General features: G+C 38.2%; 1 protein-coding gene across 4 annotated transcripts in view; it reads right to left on the bottom strand.

The window, feature by feature from the left end:
* The window catches only part of FAM13C (family with sequence similarity 13 member C), a 116,351-nt gene that overhangs the window by 65,953 nt on the left and 28,857 nt on the right, over window positions 1–21,541 (bottom strand). For all 4 annotated transcript variants that reach the window (XM_088059677.1, XM_088059678.1, XM_088059679.1 and 1 more), the window contains exon 6: window positions 19,285–19,331. In XM_088059677.1, the coding sequence (XP_087915803.1) occupies window positions 19,285–19,331 (47 nt within the window). The remainder of the gene's footprint in view (window positions 1–19,284; window positions 19,332–21,541) is intronic.

Here is a 21,541-nt window from a genome sequence, read left to right as displayed (position 1 = left end):
TTCAAATCACCCTATTTTACTTTCAGTTCAAGCCTTACAAATAAGTACATCACAAAATTAAGGGATTATGACATGACAAAAGGCAATATGTAGCTGAAGATCAAAGAGAGAGAGAAATTAGCAAAGTGCTGGAGTGAATCCTTCAGGGATGGGAAGGGAAGGGAATCCTTCACTCTCCAACCCTGGTGGTGAGATCAGGTTAGACAAATGTCTGTAAGGAATGGTTTAAGTGGAGTTTACCTTTCCTTCAGGCAGAATTATGGATTAGATGACCTCCTGAGGCTTCCTTCAGATCAGTGAGGAATCAGTTTACAAAAACAGCAATATTAATCACTGTCTTTGCAGTAGCCTTCCTAGCCCTTGTATCTCTCAGGATGATGCTCAGGAACTGCAGCTTCTATAGCAACACCACAGAGCTGCTTCTCCTCCTTCCATAGGGCAAAGCAGTGGCAATCAGTTACACTCCTGAGACCTGCTATGACTTGTACATCTTCAGCTGGCTATATCTTACTGGGTAAGACAAAGTGTTCCAAAGCATTTCAAGCAACAGGCTTTCTAGCTGGCTGGCAAACCCTTCATACCTCATCTGGTGAGAGGGAAAAAGCAATGTACTTTCAGGGTTCAAAAAGTTGTTTGACAGCTGCTTGAAGGGAATGAGGACTAAGGGAAGGCCTCCTGCACCTGCAGGTTCCTGGCACTGCCCCAAGACCATCTGTGCAAAAACCTGTGGGAAGGAGAGATTTATATAGTCGATGTATTAAAGCTTTTTTTTTTTTTTTTGTTCTGCTCTGGGGAACTTACACTTCTCAAAATCCTGTCACCATACAAACTGAAATAATGCTTTCTATTTTAAAGTTTCCTTAGTAGAAGTTAAGGATGGCAATAGCTCCATGAAAGCCAGGCATTCATTTTTATCACCTCCTCATTGCCCAGTATCTCCAGGTCAGAAACAGGTTTTCAATTTCCCTTTTGGCACCCACAGCACACCTGTTACAAGAACACACAGTTCTGTGCAAGAAAGAAACCCAGAGACACAGGCAGTGTCTTTGTGGAGCAGGCAGGCAGAAAGTGATAGTGAAATCCTTGTGCACTCTGAGGGGTAAAATGGGAACATTTTAAAGTAATTTTTTATCCTGAAACCATTCAGAGGGAAGAAGACAACAGTGGGTGGATATTATCCTGCACTAAGGGAAGTGTTGCCATGCTGCAGAGTAGGCAACAGAGGTCAAAGCAGCAGCTGCTTTGTCAAACCAACAGATGCAAAATCTACTGCGCAATTTATGTCTCACTAATATGAATATTAGAAAGGTTTTATTACCTTTCATATTTTTAAGATTTAGGTCAACTGATCTCCAAGAATTTCAAGGCTTCAGAACAGCTCTTTGAAAAAATTAGGGCTTTTTTGGCATAGACTTGGTTGCAAAATCTGTGACCAGTATCACATCTGGACAACCACTATTACTATAAATGCAATAAAAGGCAAAAATTGACAAGGTTCAATTTTTTTCAGCATTAAGATACCACTCATCTGAGGAAACATAAAAAGTACATTATGCACTTTTGAAAAGGAACATAGATGGCATTTTATCAGAGAGTAATATAAAGCAATTCTTTGAAAGGCATGAAATAAAATTTCTAAAAGCATAATGCCAAATGAAAACAGAATGCAAGTCTGTTTATTATTATTCTTATTATTCTAAAAGTCTTAGGAATAAGACTGCAAGAAAATGACCAAAATTATTTCAATATTCTGGAAATTCTTCACAGTATCTTTGGTACCTGATTTAAAAAAAAAAAAAATCCCCTAAGATTCTTTTATTTATATGTACAGACATACATGGAGATATAGTTATGTTTCTTACAGGTATTCTCCCTGCCTCATTTTTAACCCCACTGATAAAGCAGAACTTCAGAGTTCTATTCCACTTACTTATTACCTAATTTTTCATTAAAAACTACCATGACCACCAGCAAGACCTGAGCTACATCAATAAAGCTGGAATAAAGTGTATTTCTCATTGAGTTTTGCATCACTGGAGCATATAAGTGCATTCAGGATTGAAAATTATTCAGGTGATGAATACCTTTAGGATCAGAGAGCTTTACAGGAGACAATATAAAATTTATTAGCTCATAAGTGACCTAAATTTTCAGATCTGTTGATCTGCCTTTAAGAGCTTGGATTCTAAATATGTATATATGTAACATTTTACAGCAGTACTTGGGAAAACGTTGAAAGAAACCACCTTCTATAGTGCGTCACCGTGCACACCAGAGTCCCAACTCATCCTGACAGCAAACATCCACAGGAGAGTGGTTCTACGTGAGCCAGTGTGTGCCCAGTTGGCCAAGAAGGCCAAGGACATCCTGGCTTGTATCAGAAACAGTGTGGCCAGCAGGATCATAGGAAGCTGGGGGTGTTTAGCCTGGAGAAAAGGAGGCTGGGGGGGGGAACCTTGCAGCTCTCTACAGCTCCCTGAAAGAAGGGCGCAGCCAGGGGAGTTCAGTCCCTTTTCTCAAGTAGCAAGTGGTAGGACAAGAGGAAACAGTTGTCCTGAGGGAGGTTTAGATCAGCTATTAGGAGGAATTTCTTCACAGAAAAGGTTGTCAAGCAGTGGCACAGGCTGCCCAAGGCAGTGGTAGGAGTACTATTTTGGAGGCATTTGAAAGACATGCAGATGTGGTGCTTAGGGACATGAGTTGGTGGTGGACTTGGCAGTGCTGAGGAAACATTTGGACTCAAGGACCTTTAAAAGTCTTTTCCATCCTAAACTGTTCTATGACTGCATGATGCTACCTCACAACAGATATCACATGCTCAACGAAAAGGAATTATTTTAATAGACTTCATGCACACCAAATAGAAGATCTAAGAGATTGCCAATGCCTTTTTTTAGTACTTCAGAGTTTGGAAAGCTCTTCCGGCACAAAGCAATAGCTTTCCATCCAACCATATTTGATAATATATAGGAAAACAATCATGCTGCTGATCAGTGGAGATAAACCCTATAGCGGGAATAGTCGGGTCAGCTCTGTAGCACACCAATATTCACTGTACATGGCAAAAAACCTGATATTTTCTAAACAATAGGGACACGTACCAAGGACATCCTGTTGTCACCTAACTCAGATGTTAGGGTTTATGCCAAACTTAATAACAAAGCAAAATAATGGAACTCCTAGAGTATCTCAGTTCTCTAAATCTACATCAGAATTATGCAGGTATTTATTTTGCACATTTTCAAATGTTACCATAATGCTTCTCCTTAAAAATAGACAAAGAAGAGCATTTGAACTGCAGCAGTACTGTCTTTAATGGTTTGGTGTTGTGGTTTTTTCCTCTTCTCATTGTTAAAAGAAAGAATAAGTATTGACATCTTGAGACCTTTGCAGTTGTCCTAGAGTCATTAATCTCTGGCTAACCTAATAAAATCAGGCTTTACTTATATTTCACTGATACCTTGTGATAGGCCTGCATACACCTCTCAGCTTGTTAGTTATTATATTTGTACCAGAGAACATGAAATATGACACTAGAAATAAATCATTTTCTTTTGTGGAGAAGAAAAACCACCACTGTATTTAAAATGTGAAACACTTCAAGAAGTGTCTCATTCTCTATCAGCAGTACCATGAAGAAAGTAAATTTTTTATCCTTTAAGTGGAAGCCAGAATGGTGACTGCCATACAATTACAGTCTCACCAATTCTGTCATGACACAAAACAGTAAACACCCTTTAGAACAACTCCCTCTGCCAAGCAAAATGAACCTTGCTAAACTATTTGAGAAATTTCTTCCTTGCACTTTCTAAAAACTGACATTTTCTGAATTTGACCTTTACATATTCACATTCTGGCCCTTAATCTATTTCATTTCTATGTAAATACAGGAGTGCAAGTGTATGCACAAAATGTTTACAGTAACTAAGATGCATTTGTTGCTACCAGTTTGTTTTTCATGATGTTCTTCATGCAAATGTTCCACCTACAAATACAATTCCTACAGAAGTTGTGCCCTTCTGTTTCCAGGAAAAAGTTTCTCTCATGCCATCACTACCACTCTTGATTTTTTCATTAGTCCTCTGCACAGGACTGTCTCTATGTGAGAAATGCATCTAACAAGACTGAAGAGAGAAATCAATAGAAAAGGAGCATAAAACACAAAAGAAACTATCCCAACGTGAATTATTTGTTGTTCAGTTACAGCACTTGTGTTTCTCAGTAAAAAGCACATTCCTTGATGGTATTTTAGCTTTACCAAAACTAGAAATTTTGCATTGCTTGAAGACAAGCCAGGATGACATATGTACAGGTATACATTTTTCCTTATATTTATTATAGATCAATTGGGGATTTATTTCATCCAGAATACTAAAGAAAAAAATTATAGATTGTTAATTTTACAGGCCATGAATTATGATTCAAACAACTTATATCCATCTCATCTCAAGAAAGAGTGAGATTTACAGTGAAGATAGCAGATTAAAAAAAACCCCCACCACTAACCCAAGGCAGTACTGAAAAATGGGTCAAGAAAATGAGAAAAAAGTTATGTCAGGAACCCCTAATTCAGTTTGCCTCATATTCAAATCAAGAAAAGAATCAAAGATTAGCAACCGCTCAGAAAAAGTAATGTACAGATAAAATATATGTATGTAACAGATTTTTTTGGCAGTTCTAGCTTTGACAGAATTCAAATCTGTAAGTTTGGATGATTTTATTTATTTTGCTTACAGTTTTTAATTTATTTTAGCTTAATTCTTAGGTATTAATCTGCTTATTACATCCCACACACTATACTGAAAGATACTACAGTATTTCAATGCATTTTTATTTTCGCTTTTTGAAGAGCATATATAGGTACCTTCTCAATCTCATTTTTTTCTAGAATCTTTGTAATTATTTCCATATTCAATATTATTTAAAAAAACCTAATGTATGGCAATGTTGAACCCAGTAATCTTTAAAGAAAATCACCCCACAAATTTTTCTTTTTGTTTCGGTGGAATCTCTCATGATAAGTACCCCAATAAATGTATCTGAGGCACCTCAACCCTTCAGCAAAGCAGCCCATAACTGACCACAGGTTTATGGATCCCTCTATGCAGGCTCATCTGAAGGTGCTGCCACCCTCTGTGGCTTCAGCCTCCTGTTTTCTTTTTATTTATTTGCAGGCTTGGATACCATTTTCATTTCTTGTCTTGGGCAGTTCATAGGCTGAATTAAGTTTGCCTCTGTATTTCCTTTTTAAACAAGATAGAAATATGATAATTGATAGCATGCACAGAATATTCCTTGAAACTGCATTGGCAGGAAGTCAGAGAATAACGTGCTTGGGTAAATCGGTGCCACTCACCAGCCTGGCCCAGTGAGGGGCATTTTTTTTATGAGTGTGTGGCCTGATGATACTCAGATTATTCTCATTAATTCAGTGACTTTGGGTCCCTTTTAATATCAAGCATTATTTGACAGACACCTATATCAGATATTCCTGCCCCACTGTGTTACTACATGTCTATTTTTTTAATAAGAACCTGGTTTATTGCCTTAGTTTTAGATACCATTTTAGAAACTTTCAGAAGGTCGTGAACTCCTTGAGCTTGGAACAGTACAGAAAGTCTTTGCTGGGGGACAACCATGCCATGGAGAGATTATTTTTAGCTTTTAAGCAAACCAGACAAAATATTGCCTCGATCTGGATAGGAAACTGCCTAAAAATAGGCATATCAGAAATCTTTCCTTTTGTCCAGTCTGTTTCTCATGAGTGACCATCTCCCAGAAACGCTCATCAAAAGGAGCTCAGGCTCTGAGAAGCAGGAAATGTAACGCCTCAAAATTTTATTCCTCTTAAAATTTTATTTCCTGCATTTTCCAATTGGTCCAAAAGCCAACCAGTAGAAGAGGTAACCCAGCCTTCCTCCCCCACCACTGCCTTGGCCTCTGAAAGCAGTGGCCAGGCAGAGTCAGACACTGAGCCCAGCAGTGAAACATGCACTGTTTGACCCTCAGTACTGCTTAGGCAGGCCATTACAAATAATGGCATCTATTTATCTGTTTCAACTGGACAATTATCCACCCAAGGGTCTCCCCCAGTGTGCTGCTTTCTGAACTCCTTGATGATAATGCAGAGAAAAGAGGAGATTGCTCAGCTTTTGGCCACCTGGATCACACTTCCAGTGTGAATTGATGCACTGATCCCGTGAGGGGCTGAACCAATGCCTGAGGTGTGAACTTGCTGTTGTTCTTAATGGAATTTGTACTTCAGCTGAGCACAGCAATGTGCAGCATTAGAAAAGATGCTACAGTAAAATGCAGACTGAACATTTAAACAATTTTTCAAGGCTTCACTAAAAGCTAAATATTATCTCCATCTTAACATACACAAAGCTTCAAATAAACTGAAGGTATTGACATATGTCTAAATGCCAGTATTTAACATAAGGAACAGCAGTATTACAAATGCCAGAACTGATCAGTGCTCAGAAATGTCAATGTCATCTCTCAAATTCGGCAAAAAAGACAGTGAAACTGTGTCCCTCCCTAATGAAACCATTCCTTCCTACTCAGCAGGAACATGAGAAAGAATCTCTCTGACAAAAAAATTATTTTTGTCCTGACCATAACAACATTAAGAATGTCCAAAACAAGAAGTCCAAGATAGACATAGATGGATAAATCTGTCCTTGTGATCTATGTCAGGATATGAAAGAGAGACTTTAGAAAGAACCCAGGGCTCTTGCAGTCAAAAAGAAAGATTTAATAGAATTTATTAAGCTATTAGGCAACAAAAATGCCATCTCCTCATGAGAAATTTAAATTCCCCTGAACAGCCTTATTTGAAAGGGAGAGGAAGAAAAGCAACAGTCATTGACCAGCTCAGGTGCCTGTGCTGATAAGATGGACATTAGGGGTATTCCAGTAGCATTTCAGATGACAAAGAACAGCCTAAACATCAAATGTCTCAAATGTACACCCTAAAATTAAGCAAAAATTGCAATCTTCACATAAAAATATGTTGATCTAGGTGTGAATATTCATATGAGTGCTTACTTTCAGATAAACATGAATATCTCAGTCTGTTGTCCAGGCTAATATATTTTGGCCAACTTAAAACTGAATTAGGAGAGACTACTGCTAATAAAATAAGGAACACGTAGGTAATTAGCTTTCTCAAAAACAAAGTTTACCACCCTCTGAAGTGTTGTCAGAGTGCTACTTTCAAATTTAACATGAGCATTGTGAAGCAGAGAAAAGTATGTTACTGGTACATGCTTGACTTTTCACTCAATTAATATGAAAATATCTGTAGACTGACAAAAGTAAATTTTTACTGAAAAACAAAAAATAAACATACGGGCTTATAATTTGGCTATTTCCAAGTATTTCTAGCATACCTCTCCTGGAAACTTGCAACCACAGCTGCTGTGGTCACTGCTGCAACTCAGATACAGTGGGCGGATAAAATTAATTTTAAACTGGTTAACACAACGACAGGCACATCTTACTTTGCTGTAGTGAAGCCAGAGCTCAGCATGGGCTCCTTTTTTCAAGCTCCTAACTTGATTTGTATAACTTATGTGGGTCTCTACAGCTGCACTAATCCTAAACTGCCCTTTTCCTTACATTTCACAGCAGTACCAGTTACCAGACTGCAGCAGACATAGAAACATAGACCAGGAACACTTAGAACAAAAATATCCTGTAAATCAAGTCATGGACACACTCTATAAATACATAATAAGAAAAATGCCTTGCTGGTTTCAAGGTGTATTTTAAAATTAAGCTTATTTTGTCATCAATCTGAGCAAACTCATTGGAAAAAGACTGAAACAGGCAGATGAATCTAATTCAAAGAGGGAGAATGAAGTGTTAAGAAGCTCGTATTTCCTTGGTGACCACTTCATGATATTTTTATTAACCTGCCTCACACCTTTCAGCTCTGATGAAGGGAGACTAAACAAGTTATCCATCACACATTAAATTGCAGGACAAGGGTACCTCCTCTCATCCTGGAGCCTGTGTGCTTAGAGAACCTGTAAGTTTGGTGCACCTCTGGCTCCTGTAACCCTCCCTTGACCTCATCTCAGCCCTGGCAGGAGCAAGGTGTGAACTTAGCCCTTACCTGTCAGCCCAAAAATATCCAGTATCACTGCAAAACCACCCTCTGTTTTCCCTAGAGCTCCATGACACCTGAGGCTGTGTGCTTAGGATGGATATTATCCAGGAGCCCACCCACTGTGTTCCTGCACCATCTGCTTTCCCAGCAAAACCACACGACACATTTACAAGCCTGTAAAATCTTCTGTGGTCTTCCTAGGTGCTCAGACATGACCAGACTGAGGGCTTAAAATATTCTCAAATGACACTGCAGCAAATTTTCCTATTTATCATTTTAATTATATACAGCTTCATTAAAACTCTGTTACCACCTTTCAAGGCAGTCCTTGCTCATCTGAACAAATCCTTTAAAATGAAACCCACAAGAAAAATTAGAAACCATGATGCCAGCCATTCCCGCAGGACGCTATGGACTATAAAGGGATGTAGTGTTTTGAAGAGCTGAGAAAAATGGAAGAACTTTTTATACAAAATCATCATTTTGAAAAAAAGTAGTAAACTTTCTGCATCAAAAAATTAAGAAGAAATAAAATATAAAGGATTCAAAACATGACTGGGGGAGAGAAAGGTATTCTGGCTACTGCTCTGAAAACCTCTATCAATTTAATTCTCTTCAGGACAGGTGGTGACGGAGTCATTGATTTGATTTTTTAACGGAGAAGCATTAAAAAAAGCAGTATTTTGGCACTTTGAGGATCTTACTGGAAAGATTTATCCAAGAGAAAACGTCTGCAGCACACAGTTCTAATGAGATTCTCTGCCACTTAATTACATTTTTAACCTGAAAATGGTAAAGGATGAAAGCTGACAATTGTAAGGGCTTAACTAAAACTTTTTCTCAGATTTTATTTTGTAAAGAAAGAATGTATAATCATAAGCCAGCAAAAATAAACCTATGGTCTGAATTTCAGTGAGGATATTGTCTTTCCTGTGACCTCTTTAGTATAGTCTCTAGAACAACCAAGTCAGAAGCATAAGTAGCAAACTTTTCAGAACTTTCTCTGAAGACACCTTAGGTTTTTCCACATTGACTCTGAACCCTAACAAGATTGCAATTGTGTATTTTCTGCTTCATAGAACTGCCAAGATAAAAAATACAAAATGCATTTGTTCCTTTGTGCTCAAAAAAGAATAAATTATCCAATTATCAGTCTTCTCGGAAATAAAAATATTTCTCAAAATCATCAAACAGATTATATATCACAATTGATTTAAAACATATTAGCAGCATGATTGAATGTTTGCCTGCATTCAATGTAATTGCTGTCTTCTCCTTTTAATATTTAAAGTCTCCCACTTTCAGGCTACTATATTTAGTGCTTTGCAGAGAAAGAAAAGTAGAAATAACAGAAATTACAAATTGCAAATAACAGCCATTTATTGCAGCCAACAAACATCAGAGGTGACATGCAGTTAGTCATTGTGAAGTAGCTCAGCATGAATTTTCCAATAATTCAGGAATATGCTATTTGTCTGGAAAACTACTGGACTTCAAATCTAGGAAGTAAAATGCCCCTTCTGACACGTCCACTTCTACATATTACAATAGCAGCAAACCAGAAATTCAGAAAGCTCACTTTTACAGCAGTTATAGTGTGAGGTAGTAGCAATGTAAAGCCTTGTTTTGTTTTTTTTTAAGAAGTTATTCCTTATGAACCCCTTATATAGAAAATGGAAATTAAATCAGTTTTGAGAGATACTCTTATTTCATTCTATCACTGTATTATGTGGAAGAAAAATACATGCAATGCATATGATGCAAAAATGCCAAAGCTTTGGGAAGCTCTGAATGAAAATGGAACATTCCTTGGGAAATGTGGTAAATGAGTGTCAGTGCTTCATACAGAAATCATCAGAATGTCAGGGAAAATAACAAGCAGTCATGAAGAGAAACACTAAGCTTAAGTACTAAACTGCAGATGAATCAAGGTACATCACCCACCCTGCACACACAAAGCAGTCTGAGCCAGGTGTGACAACTGAATGCCTTGATGCCCCTCCTGCCCTGGCCATAAGGTCTGAGCCCCTTTCAGATCCAGGGCCCTGCATACACCATGTACACACCCAGAGCCTTCATCAGCCACAGCTGCACTGCCTGGGATGTCTGCCCTGCCCACCAGTGGTCCAGGTGCCACTTTGGAGCCTGCAGTCCCCCTTTCCTTCCTCAGGGGCAGTGTGACTCAAGGAAAGTGCCACTGAGCACTAGCGTTTTCAGAACCCAAGCAGTGCACAGAATTGCCCCTCTAAACCAAATCCAAATCTTCTTCCTGCTGCCAGAAACTAGAAAGGCTATTTTAGTGTATACTTGTCCACTATTACAGGTCTATGCTGGTGTGGCTTTACATGACAACACGCTCCTGAGGCAGGACTCAGATGTTGGATGGTATGTAAGGGCACAGCTTCTAATTAATTAATGCTACTGGCCACATATAAGAAATATATATCACAGTTGTTTCTCAAAATTATACACTACATAAAATGCAAAACACATTTAACCATAAATATTAAAACACTTAAAATATTTCATGCAAAACTCAAATTGAAAGAAAGAATTACTTCTTCTCCAGGAATCTGGGCTTTGGCTAATGCTTTTCCCTCATTCCATCCAGGCATAAGCCTGTGGCATGTGATGAGAAGTTATTGAGACATTTACTTAGTAACAAACATTTTCTGAGCCTTCTCTGCAGAATAAAAACTGCCTTCAAACCACCTGAGTAGTAAAAGAAAATGTTGCCCTGTTTATTAGAAAGGGCCTCCACAGCAATCTCATTGGTCATACCAAAAGCATTTGGACTTCGTCCTTTTAATTACCCCCAGAAACATTTTATCACAAATGTCCAGTACTGTAATACAGTGAAAAGCAATACCAAATATTTTTGTTAGCCACCAAAATTATTTCATTACTTCATAAAGAGCCAAAGACTTAATTGAATTACATCACTGAAGTTAACCATCATTGAATCTTCAGATCATAAGAAAGTCAAAGCCAAACAGACAGCATTTCAATCCAATATGCTGGGGATTCAGGGAAGTTGAAATATTAGATCAAATAATTAATTATTTAATAAAATATTAGGCAAAATCAGAGGCTTTACATATTTGTACAGCACTATATTGCTAGTGCTGTAAAAGTGCCTTCAATTCTAGGTTCAGAACATTTAATGAAAGTTGGTAATTAATTTACTGGCCAAATAATCCACTCTTCAGCAATCTGAGAAAAGTAACAGAAACACCTTTCTGGCCATGTCCATCCTCTCTGGAAATGTTTTGAAATTTGTTGCAATAAATAACTGGTATTCTCATCCTCCTGTGCAGAGAGGTTTTTGTGACGTTACTCTCAATTACTAAATTACTCCAAAAGAATTAAATGGAATTAAACAGTTAGATGGCTTTTGGCATCAAGTAAATCATCAAGGAGGGTTAGGGAACTTTCCCATCCCACTGAATTTCTATTCTCAGTAATAAAGCAATATCTGATGCAGAGTTACATCGCAGACCAGCAGTCATCGAAAATGACATTACCACTCTTTTCATGATGATTCATATCTCTAATTTTCAAATTCTCTTGACAGTCTTCCTGTGTCACAAACAGCACTAATGTCACACTAGAAGAAAACCACAGACCTTAAGGCCATTTCTGAGAAAGGAGTTTGTAAAATTCATTGACTGTTATTTCCAAACCTAGGCCATTTTAAAAGAAGCATCTACGGGAGAGCAAAAAAGTCAATGGACAACACAGCTCTTCAATATTGCTCAGAATAACAAACCACACAAAGAGCAAAATAAAAACTTATTTGACCATAAAAACAAAATCTAAAATATTCCATATTGACAGATCTCATTTTAGGAAAAAATCTTTGCATACCATCTTGCCCATGCAGTCTGAGTCATGAAAAATGCAAAAGTTAGTGCAGAAAGCCAAAATTAATTCAAGTAGTTGAAGAGTTCTGCTCTCTGACTTTGTTTCAGCAGCAAATAAAATCAGCTTTGAGACACTTTCTTTCATCCCCTCCCTATGGGAAGAACAATTTGCTCATTAAATCCCTCTGAGGCTGAGGAACAGCTCCAAAAGCAGAGCCCAGTACCAGGCTGCATTCCCACAGCTGCTTATGCTGGTATAATGTGCTGCCATTAACATCAGAAGGACCCTGTTTCCTGGAGCCAAGGGCTGCTCCACACACAGCCCAGAGGAATGGCACATGCAGAAAGAGCTGGCTATTTATATATTTTGCATCTGCTTTAATTACACTATCACTACAGCAAACAACAGCAACACACTTTATAAAGCACTGACAAATTTTATGGTAATTGGAAAGCCCAATTAGCAATTCTCACACCACGGAGATTTTGTTTGATTCAGCAACAGTAAAAGAAAGAAAAATTTAGTAGAAAAAAGGTGCAAAGGTACTTGAAGTTCCAGAGGAATCCAAGTCTGTAATTTAAAGCATATTTAACACATGTTTGAAATCTATTCTCCTCAACAAGGGCTCTGACTTGGGAACGTGTTTCTTGAACTGATTCTCTGGATTTTTTTCCCTCATTGGCATAACAGGCTTATGGTTTCTCTGGAGGAGAATTTTCTCCCATAGAAACCATCCAGAGCTAAGAGAAAACACAACTTTTTCCTAGCAAGTTGCATGCCATCATAAAATATTTCTGAACAGAAACACTATCAGCAGCTACACTTGGCAAAAGGAACACTCAAATGAGAGTTACCAATTAACTCCAGTTAGGAAAATCCCTGGGTTTATATTGATGTCACATGGCGTTAAAAAACCCACAAAAAGCTCACAGGAATTGTGAACTGGTCTTGAAACCATGACAACAAGGTCATGGTTTCATGACCTTGAAACATGTCAGAGCAATGTCAGAGCAATGACGAGACCCCAGGAAGAGAGTACTGGAAATCATTATTTCATTGATAATTAATTGTTCAAATAGATTCAAGCCAAAACTCTAATAGAGCAAAAGGTTAAATAATAACTTTATGGTAGTAGATAGGATGAAAATAAGATCTCAAGTTAGCTTAGACAATTATAAAACTAAAAATTACTCCTAGGGAAATTTGTGTATGTAAATGATAGTATAATGAACTGGACCCAGACCACCACACACATAATGTGAGTTTTGCTATGTAAGTGTGAGTGACCAAATCACCCATTTCTTTGTTACCAGTGTTTGTTACCTTTTTGTATAAATGGCTGTGCTTGCATCCTGAAATGAGTGACACCTGGCACCCCATCCTGCAGAATGACAACAAAACCAAATATCTCATGTGTATGTTGATTGGTTCTTGCACAATGGGTGAAAGAACCCTGCTTGAGGGACAGCCACACCACACAATGCTTCCCTGTGGTGCTTTATACACCTTTCACCCCTAAAATATCTATTGCCCAAGGTGATTCTACTCAGTTCCCAGTCAAGTTATGTCACCAGCTGGATCAGAGATGCAGTCCCATTATTTCAGAGCAGTTTAGAGAGGTGCACAGCTATGCCAGCAATGAAACCTTACTGTTTGATAGGAGAGACGGACCCTAAGTACGAAGTAAAGCAAGCCCAACCTCAACCTTTGGAGGAATTATGAATTTTCTAGCTCAAAATAGTCCCTGGTGTAAACAGGATTGACTGCACTTTTTACATAGACTAAACAAAGCTCTTAAGTTACATAAATTCTATTTTCATAAGAAATCAATAGGAAAACAGTTTCTGTAATTCTATTTCTTCAGCTCCTGTCACAGAGCTGATATGACTCATGATCCTCAAAGCAGCTTCTGCTCTCAGGGATATATATTAGTGCCTGCCTCATTCAATTTACCACGGCACTGTTCTGCTGAGATACAGACACCTGCTTTACGGCTGTGAGAAAAACAAACTGCTTGACAGCAATTAAGGTAAAACTTTGCCTTGGCATAAACTCTGGAAAACTGCTATTTCCTCAGTCTGTCATGCTCTCTGAAGAAAGGGTGGGATGTTAGCAAATTTTAATGACTGATGTTAAGAGGAAATGAGGGATATTCAGAGAAGTATACTTGCAGATTAAAATCTGGTAACCTTAAACTTCTCCGTAGTTTTACTCTCAAAGTCTCAAAGCTGGAAAAGAATTCACTGAGCTACAATTTACAATGATTGCCAGCAACACTTTCCAAGGATTTTGCACGTGTCACTTGTTACTGGATTTATTTTTACTGGACTGAATGAAAACTATTCTCTTTTGTTTGGAAAATACTCAAAAGTTTTCCTTTGTAATTTATTTTTTTCCAATTTCTATCCTTCTTAACAGTTAGAAATGAAGGCTTGACCTTTGGCACAATGCCTGCTTAGAAAGGGTTGTTCCATAATTTCTGTCTGCATCTCCATTTAAACCACTTGAAAAATTCCCTGTGGCATTCCCTGTGTCAGAATCCAGCAGAGCTGATTTGGCTCTGGACAGTGGATCACTCTCCCCAAAACCATTCGCCTATCAGAGAAGACATGAATGTGTCTGCTTAGCCTGGATCTATCTATCCCTCCATGCCCACAGGCAGCACCCAAAATTACTGCACTTGCTTTCTCTTGACCAGCCTGATTCCACAAAGGGAAAGAAATCCTGTTACAAACATTACAGTAGGAAAAACAAAACCACCACACAAAAAAAAACAAAAAAACAAAGCCCCAAAACTTCAAAAGGCCAATGTAAGCTGTGGAGTAGAAGTAAGAGTGGTGAAAACAGGTCATTCCAAATGGATGTGAGGGAGCCAACAACAGTGGTGTCACACCACATCGCTCTGCAGTAAGGCCATGCAGGCACACCGAGGGGAACTAATATTAAGCTGATATAGGCAAGCTAGAGCAAAATAATATGGATGTATTGCCCTTTAACCAGGTTTACTTGGGTTAAATTCATATCAAGCAGCAAAAAAAGCCTTTTAAAATGAAAGGGAAGAAAGCTTCATGTAGAATTTTACATCACTTCAGCTAACACCAAGGTAATCCCATGTACACATGTATGCATGTGGACAAACATACAAAACATTTAATTTCTTAAACATTCTCACCTAGAAAATGTAAAAAGTGGTTTTGGGAGACTTATGCAAATCCAAGAGCTTTTATTGACTAATAAGTCTTCATCATTTATCTCATTACCAAGAAAATGTGAAAACCAAATTTTTAATTTCCTATATTTTGTACTCGAGAAGACCAAAAAAGTAGCAAAACCAAAATAAAACAAACAAGCAAAACCTTAAAAGTAGTCCCATTGTTCTCCAAGAGGCATGAGTATCTCAAGCTTAATGCATAACCACAGATTTCTAGACCTTGGTCAATCTTCCTAATTCAAAGAAAAAAAAATCCAGCAGTTTAAAACAAAATGTGAACAGACAAAACATCAGATCAGAGGACAAAATACCATGAAAAGCTTTATCACACACTTGCCACTGCTTGTTATTTTTTGCCATCTTTGGTCTTCACTACAAATTGCCATCTTTGCACGTTTTATGAAAAGAGCATCTGGTAAGCAAAGGAGGGAAGAGAAACATCAACCTTGTGATCTTTGCCTTCAAAATACACTTCAGTCCTTTTCAGACTTGTCTTGGTGGACCTGCTAGATTGTTAATCCCTAGGCAGTTTCTGACAGAAAACTGATAGATGTGACAAGGTATGTCAGCTTTGTATCTCTAGTATTTTGTACTCTAAGGGCTCTGGTTACGCTGCACATCTCTTTCCAAAAGGCAACATGATTGTTCTGGCATTGGAATAGGCAGGACAAAAGAACAGTTTCCCATAACAACAAGAGTGCTATTTGTGCCTGCTCAATTCAGCAGCATTCAGCAGGGTGCACAGCCAGCCTGGTGACATTGCCCTGGTTACAGTGACATAGGGTGTATCTCCTCAAATTTAGCCAGCAGAGCAGGTAAACATAATTAGATTTAATAAGTAGCATTTACATTAAAACAGCAACAAAAACCAAAGCCCAACAGGATGGATCTGCCTTGATTGTTTCATTTTCCAAAAAAAAAAAAATATCCTGCAGCATTTCAAGATTCCTGTGTATGCTAATAATCTGACACTTTTATTTCGCCCTAATAACTAACTTAACATAGGGATTAAAACCATCTGCTAAACACACTGTGGACATCTATCAAACACATTTCTGTATATCTGATTTCTAAACAGAGAGATTTGCATGTGTGCTGAACTTATGCCTTCATGAAACACAACAGAAAATCAATTGACAGGAACCCTGTGGCATCATACTCGTTTGCTTTAACAGGGGTGTAACAGTAAATGAAAGACAACTCTTGGTACACAGAATTAAAGTCACAGAAATCTGTTACTTGCTCACCTACCTAGTGAGATGTCCTAATTTTTCCATGATAAAAGGAATTTAATAAATGTTAAATTACTGGGACAAGTTTCAGTTCTGGGCTATCAGAGCACACGAATGAACTGAAAAAGGGAAGCATCATCCTGTTCTCTCTGAAACTGCTTGTGTTATAAAAGCAGCAGCACAAAGGCATTCCAAACAAGGAACATACTCCATGTCAGGAATGTGAAAGAAGGTGTGTGGTAGCTAGCCTTGCTCTCAGTTCAGAACCAGCCATCAGTTTGGGAAAGCTAAGGTAGAGTTCCTGTCCTTTCCCAATTGTGTACTCTTGAGAGCATCATTCTTTACTGAGTATTTACTGAGAAACTAGGCAGCAATTCCTTGTGCTTAGACTTAAGGAAAAGGTGATTTTATGGCACATACCAACATTTTGGTTCAGAATCAGGAGGCTTCATAATACACCCAGCACGTTCTTGATTGCAATACTTATTCCCATCACAACAGACTGAGGCTGCAGCTCTCTGTCCTACACACTTATTTCATGGGTTTTGGTCTTTGTGCAGTACACATCTTTTGGGGAGCAGACTGTCACATCTGAAAGCTGTTTTCAGAAGTGACCTTGGCACTGTATATTTTTTTAGACCAACAGTAGAGCTCAATGTAAATAATGCCCCTGTTTACTGTAGATCAGCTCACTTCATTCAGGTGCTCCAGCCTATGATCAGACAAGGCACTACCTCAAACTAAATGGTCAAGTGATTCTTTCATCCTCTTTCACTAGAAACAACTTACTGTGCATTTTTACTTCAATAGAGTGACAGTTGGGGTTACAGCTTTATTGACTGTAAGAGTGAATATTTAACAACAGCATTTACTTAGTTTTGTTAAAATGAATACAAACAAGAGAGAAAATTCACATCAGCAATCAGCCCACTTGACAATACTTCTTAAACAAATAATAAAGCATTGCTTTCAAGAATGGCATATTCCAGTAGTGTTCCTAGTGGGGGGGAAAAGAAAAGCCTTTTGCTGACCTTCACCAGACCTTGGGCATAAAAGAATGCACATCTATGAACATTAAATTCTGTGAGAAATGTGAATCTAGATGTCTCAAGAATACAGAACATAGGGCTCTGCAGAAATTTCCGTTAGGGAGACAAAATCATAGCACAAGAATTTTCAAAAAATATTTGAGAGTTAAACAAACTTTTAAATTCAAAATCTATGGCATAAACACAAGACAAAAAAATTTGTTTTAATTCCACTCTGTATCTGAAGGGTTTTGACCTTAAATCCCTGAGAAGAGTGCCCTAGCTCCAGCAGAGTTCAAGGTGAGCAGTCACAGCCTCCCTGATGATATACTTCAACATTTATAAAATACATTTACACACACTTTTTTTTTTAATTTTTATTTCTCCTCTCATTTCAGCTACTGAAATTCAATTATTTTATAACCCAGAGAGACATCCAAACCATTACTTACCAACAGTATAACAGGTAGAACTTAAATTCAGTGTAACCAGAAAAAACCAATTGCCAGTTGTTTGACTATGATCAAAAAATGTAGAAATAAAACAATCAAAATTTCTGTCTCAGATCCAGCAATGAGTGAGGAGCATGTGCAGGTCCTCCACCAGACCTAAGCAATCACTGATTCAAAAGATGCCCCCTCACAGAACAGATGATTGTTTCAACAAGACTTGGTAGTTTCTGTAGTGAGAGGCTTGACATTGGGAGGTGCTGTCTGCTGGCAAATGGAAGCAGTGTTTTTTAAAGTATCTTTTAAAATCTTTTCCCTTGACTTTTGACTTCCAAATGATGTGTTACACTCCCTCATTGCTCTGCTAGTATTTGATTAGCTTTTGGGAAATGCCAGCCTGTTTCTGCTTCAATGGCTTTGTCTAAAACCTTGAATTATCTTTCCTAGTTCTCTCAAAAAGCTATTTCCTACCTAATGTGGTTTATTAATCTCCTGCATTACTGACAAAGCAAATAGAATATTAAGTGGGATACTTCAGCAGCATCTGGCAGTACAAAATATCTGGGAAATACTTGAAATTGTTCTGAACTGTAACATCTTTTCCTCAGCTGTTTAACTAAAGAATTTAAAAAAAACTTGGTCACTGAAAAAACCTCACAATATCTTAAAGACTGGGATATGTACCATGATTTTTCAGTGGCTTGGCTATTAGCATAGTCCGTGGGTTTTTACTCCAAAATGCAAATGGTGTGGAAGACCTAACTGTGGTTCTAATTTTTATGGGTAAAATATTCCTTTAAGAAATTTTTTTTGCTAATCTATGTCCCTGTGGTCAGACAAGTCTGCTAGATAAATGATGCAAGGAAATCTAGTCTTGGGGCATAACATAAAGCTGCTTGCTTAGAGAAATGCCAGTCTCATAAAAGCCAAGTCTTCCTGGCAAAAACACAGCAAAGGATTTCAGTTATTGATGTATTTACTGATACAACTCCAAACCACTGCAAATTCATGAAACACTTCCTGACACCAGACTGCTCCTCCTGGCCACTCAGGTCACACCAACACATGACCCATGGTTATAGGAATTCATAAGCAAAATAAAACACTAGAGGAATATGGGAAAAAAACTCCACTCGAGCAACCCACCCAGGAATCAACAACACTTTTTTTGGGAGTCAGCTGGTAACAGTGGCCTGCATTTATCTGCCTACAGCTGATACATATCAGCATTTAGACTTTGAGAAGTTTCACTCTTTAGGTTGTTGTCCAGCAAATCTCCAACAAACCAAGTGTAATTACATTAGAGTAGTATAGTATACTAATTTCTTGTGAGATATCAAAAGTTTCCATGAAGCAGTTAAAACAAAAGATGCTTTCTTCCTACCTTAGCAATGTGAGTCTGTCTCCTCCTGCATCTTCTGTGTTGCTTGCCTGTGTAGAGAGGAGAAACAGAATGTATGAGGCTGGATTTCAATTCCAGACCAGTTTGGTCACTGCTCACTTGTGCTTTCTTAGCTATTTTTGGGAGGATAAACACCACTTCTGGATCATCTAAGCATTTTCAATGTTCTTATAGTCAAGACCTCAGCCCTGGTGAAGGAGCTGGACAGGCTAACAGAATCCTAATAGAAAACAAACTAAAGGTCACTCAGGAATCAAAGGTCATCCCCAAAGTTCTGATCTCATCCTGGGTCACAGGTCACTGCAAGAGGACAAATGGTCTTGCAGGATCAAAGGTCACTGAAAGGTCAGAATGGGCTCAAAATGTTGCCAAAAGGTCAGAGGTCATCCAGAACTCAAAGGTCACCCACACGTTCAGAAGTAACAGAAAAGGTCAAATGGTCACTGACAACCATCCAAAGGGTCAGAGTCGTCAAAAATGTCATGCATTCCATGTGTTAAATTCCCTTCTGCTCAGGGTACTCACAATTTTACACAATATAAGAGCTGACAGCCCTGTAACTGGTAAATATTATAGCAAATAGAAGATACAAATATAAAACAGCAAGAGCTCGTAGTTGAATACAGGAGACATTTATAAGGAGCACCAAAGTAGCCAAATGGGAAGGATTTTAAAAGTCTCTCCCCAAACCAACTGGGGATTTTGTCATTTAAAATTAAGCTACATTTTCCCTTTGAAGGAACTCACTGGTGTTATTATTAATTTTATAATTTAAATTTATAGATAATAGAGTTTTGAATCAGATCTTGTATTACCTGGACCTCAGACAGTTAACCATGTAAAATGGAAACTGGAAAATCTATTCTAGTTTTGATACTCCTTCAACTTTTTATCCTTTTGTTCCTTGTGATTCTTCCCACCTTTACTAGAAAAATAGAAAATTCCAAATATTCACCAAATTATAGTATAGACACAAAAATGTTATTGCAATTACAGCCATCATGCAGTTATCACGTAGCAGTAAAAAAGCCTTACCCAATCAAAGCTGTCCAGGAGGGACTTGTCATGCACAAAAATTGATCAAGTAACCTTGATCAAGCCTCAAGTAACCTTAGGATAACTGTCATGGAAATGCAAAACTTCTGGTTTAGTCGCAAGTCAGGGGAAAACGCTCAATTCCAAGAGAGTCAGTATACTAAACAGTTTGGCATGCACTGAACTGCCTTGTTAAATAAAGCAAGACCCAACCTAACACACATACAAAGCGCTTAGTGCCTGCCAAGAAGAATTTCATACACAGTGCTGAACTACAGAATTTCCATTCACTTACAAGCCTAATGCTGATTATACTCAGCTGAAAAGTAAGATAATGAGTTCAAGAGCTCTCAGATCAATGGGCTGGCATGTGAGAACGCCCACCTGGAAGCCCAAGTCTCTTCATTTTCTTTCTTTGCTCTCCTGCCCTCATACGTGCACATAAAACCCAGTTTCACTATAACTTTCCTGACTGTAAATAAGAGATTGCAATTGTTTAATCCTGTTGCCCAGAAGTACTTCTTGTCACTTTCCAGCATCACATTGTGCTGGATTTACCAGCTAATATAACTCCCTGAGCATTGCAGACATTCTGGGGCAAGGAAAACTCCTCCTCAGGAATTCCTGAGAGCTCTTCTACCTTGGGTTATTCTAAAATCATAAACCCGGGAATGTCCCCTGCAAACTCCAACAAGTGAGTGCATTTCATCCCACCCCAACCAGCTGCCTTATTTGATTCTGGACTTGCTCCAACATTTTGTTAAACATCTGGGCATTTATCCAAGGCCTGCCCTTTCCCATGCAGTGGCTGCTGTTCCCCCAGGTTAAAGAGTCAGCATTATTTTTGTTCCAATTCCCTCTGGAAAGATCAGCTTTTAATTATTGCATGGTCTTCATTGGAACCTTTTTGACAAGAGGCACTAAGTGTTTTCTTCCTGAACTTCACAATACTAACAAAGAAAATAAACTCTCTGTGGAAGTGGCACAGCTATGAACACACAGCATCATTGCTTCTGTCACTGCACCCTAAACACACATCACTGGTTTTTAATCTCACATGGATTTCTGCATAAGAACTGAGATTTCTCCAGGGATCTTCAAAGTTAGTGTAAGAAATTGCTGTAATTAACAACTCACTCAAAATTTTAAAATACATCCCTTGCAGACAAGGAAGCTGGAGCCACAGAAAAGAACACATTTGCAA

The sequence above is a fragment of the Pseudopodoces humilis genome, chromosome 9, assembly GCF_049639895.1.
Source record: "Pseudopodoces humilis isolate 2021_Gansu_Grassland_sample_001 chromosome 9, ASM4963989v1, whole genome shotgun sequence".
NCBI lineage: Eukaryota > Metazoa > Chordata > Aves > Passeriformes > Paridae > Pseudopodoces > Pseudopodoces humilis.
The sequence above is the reverse complement of the archived record's forward strand: the minus strand, read 5'-3'. Positions and strand labels throughout refer to the sequence as shown.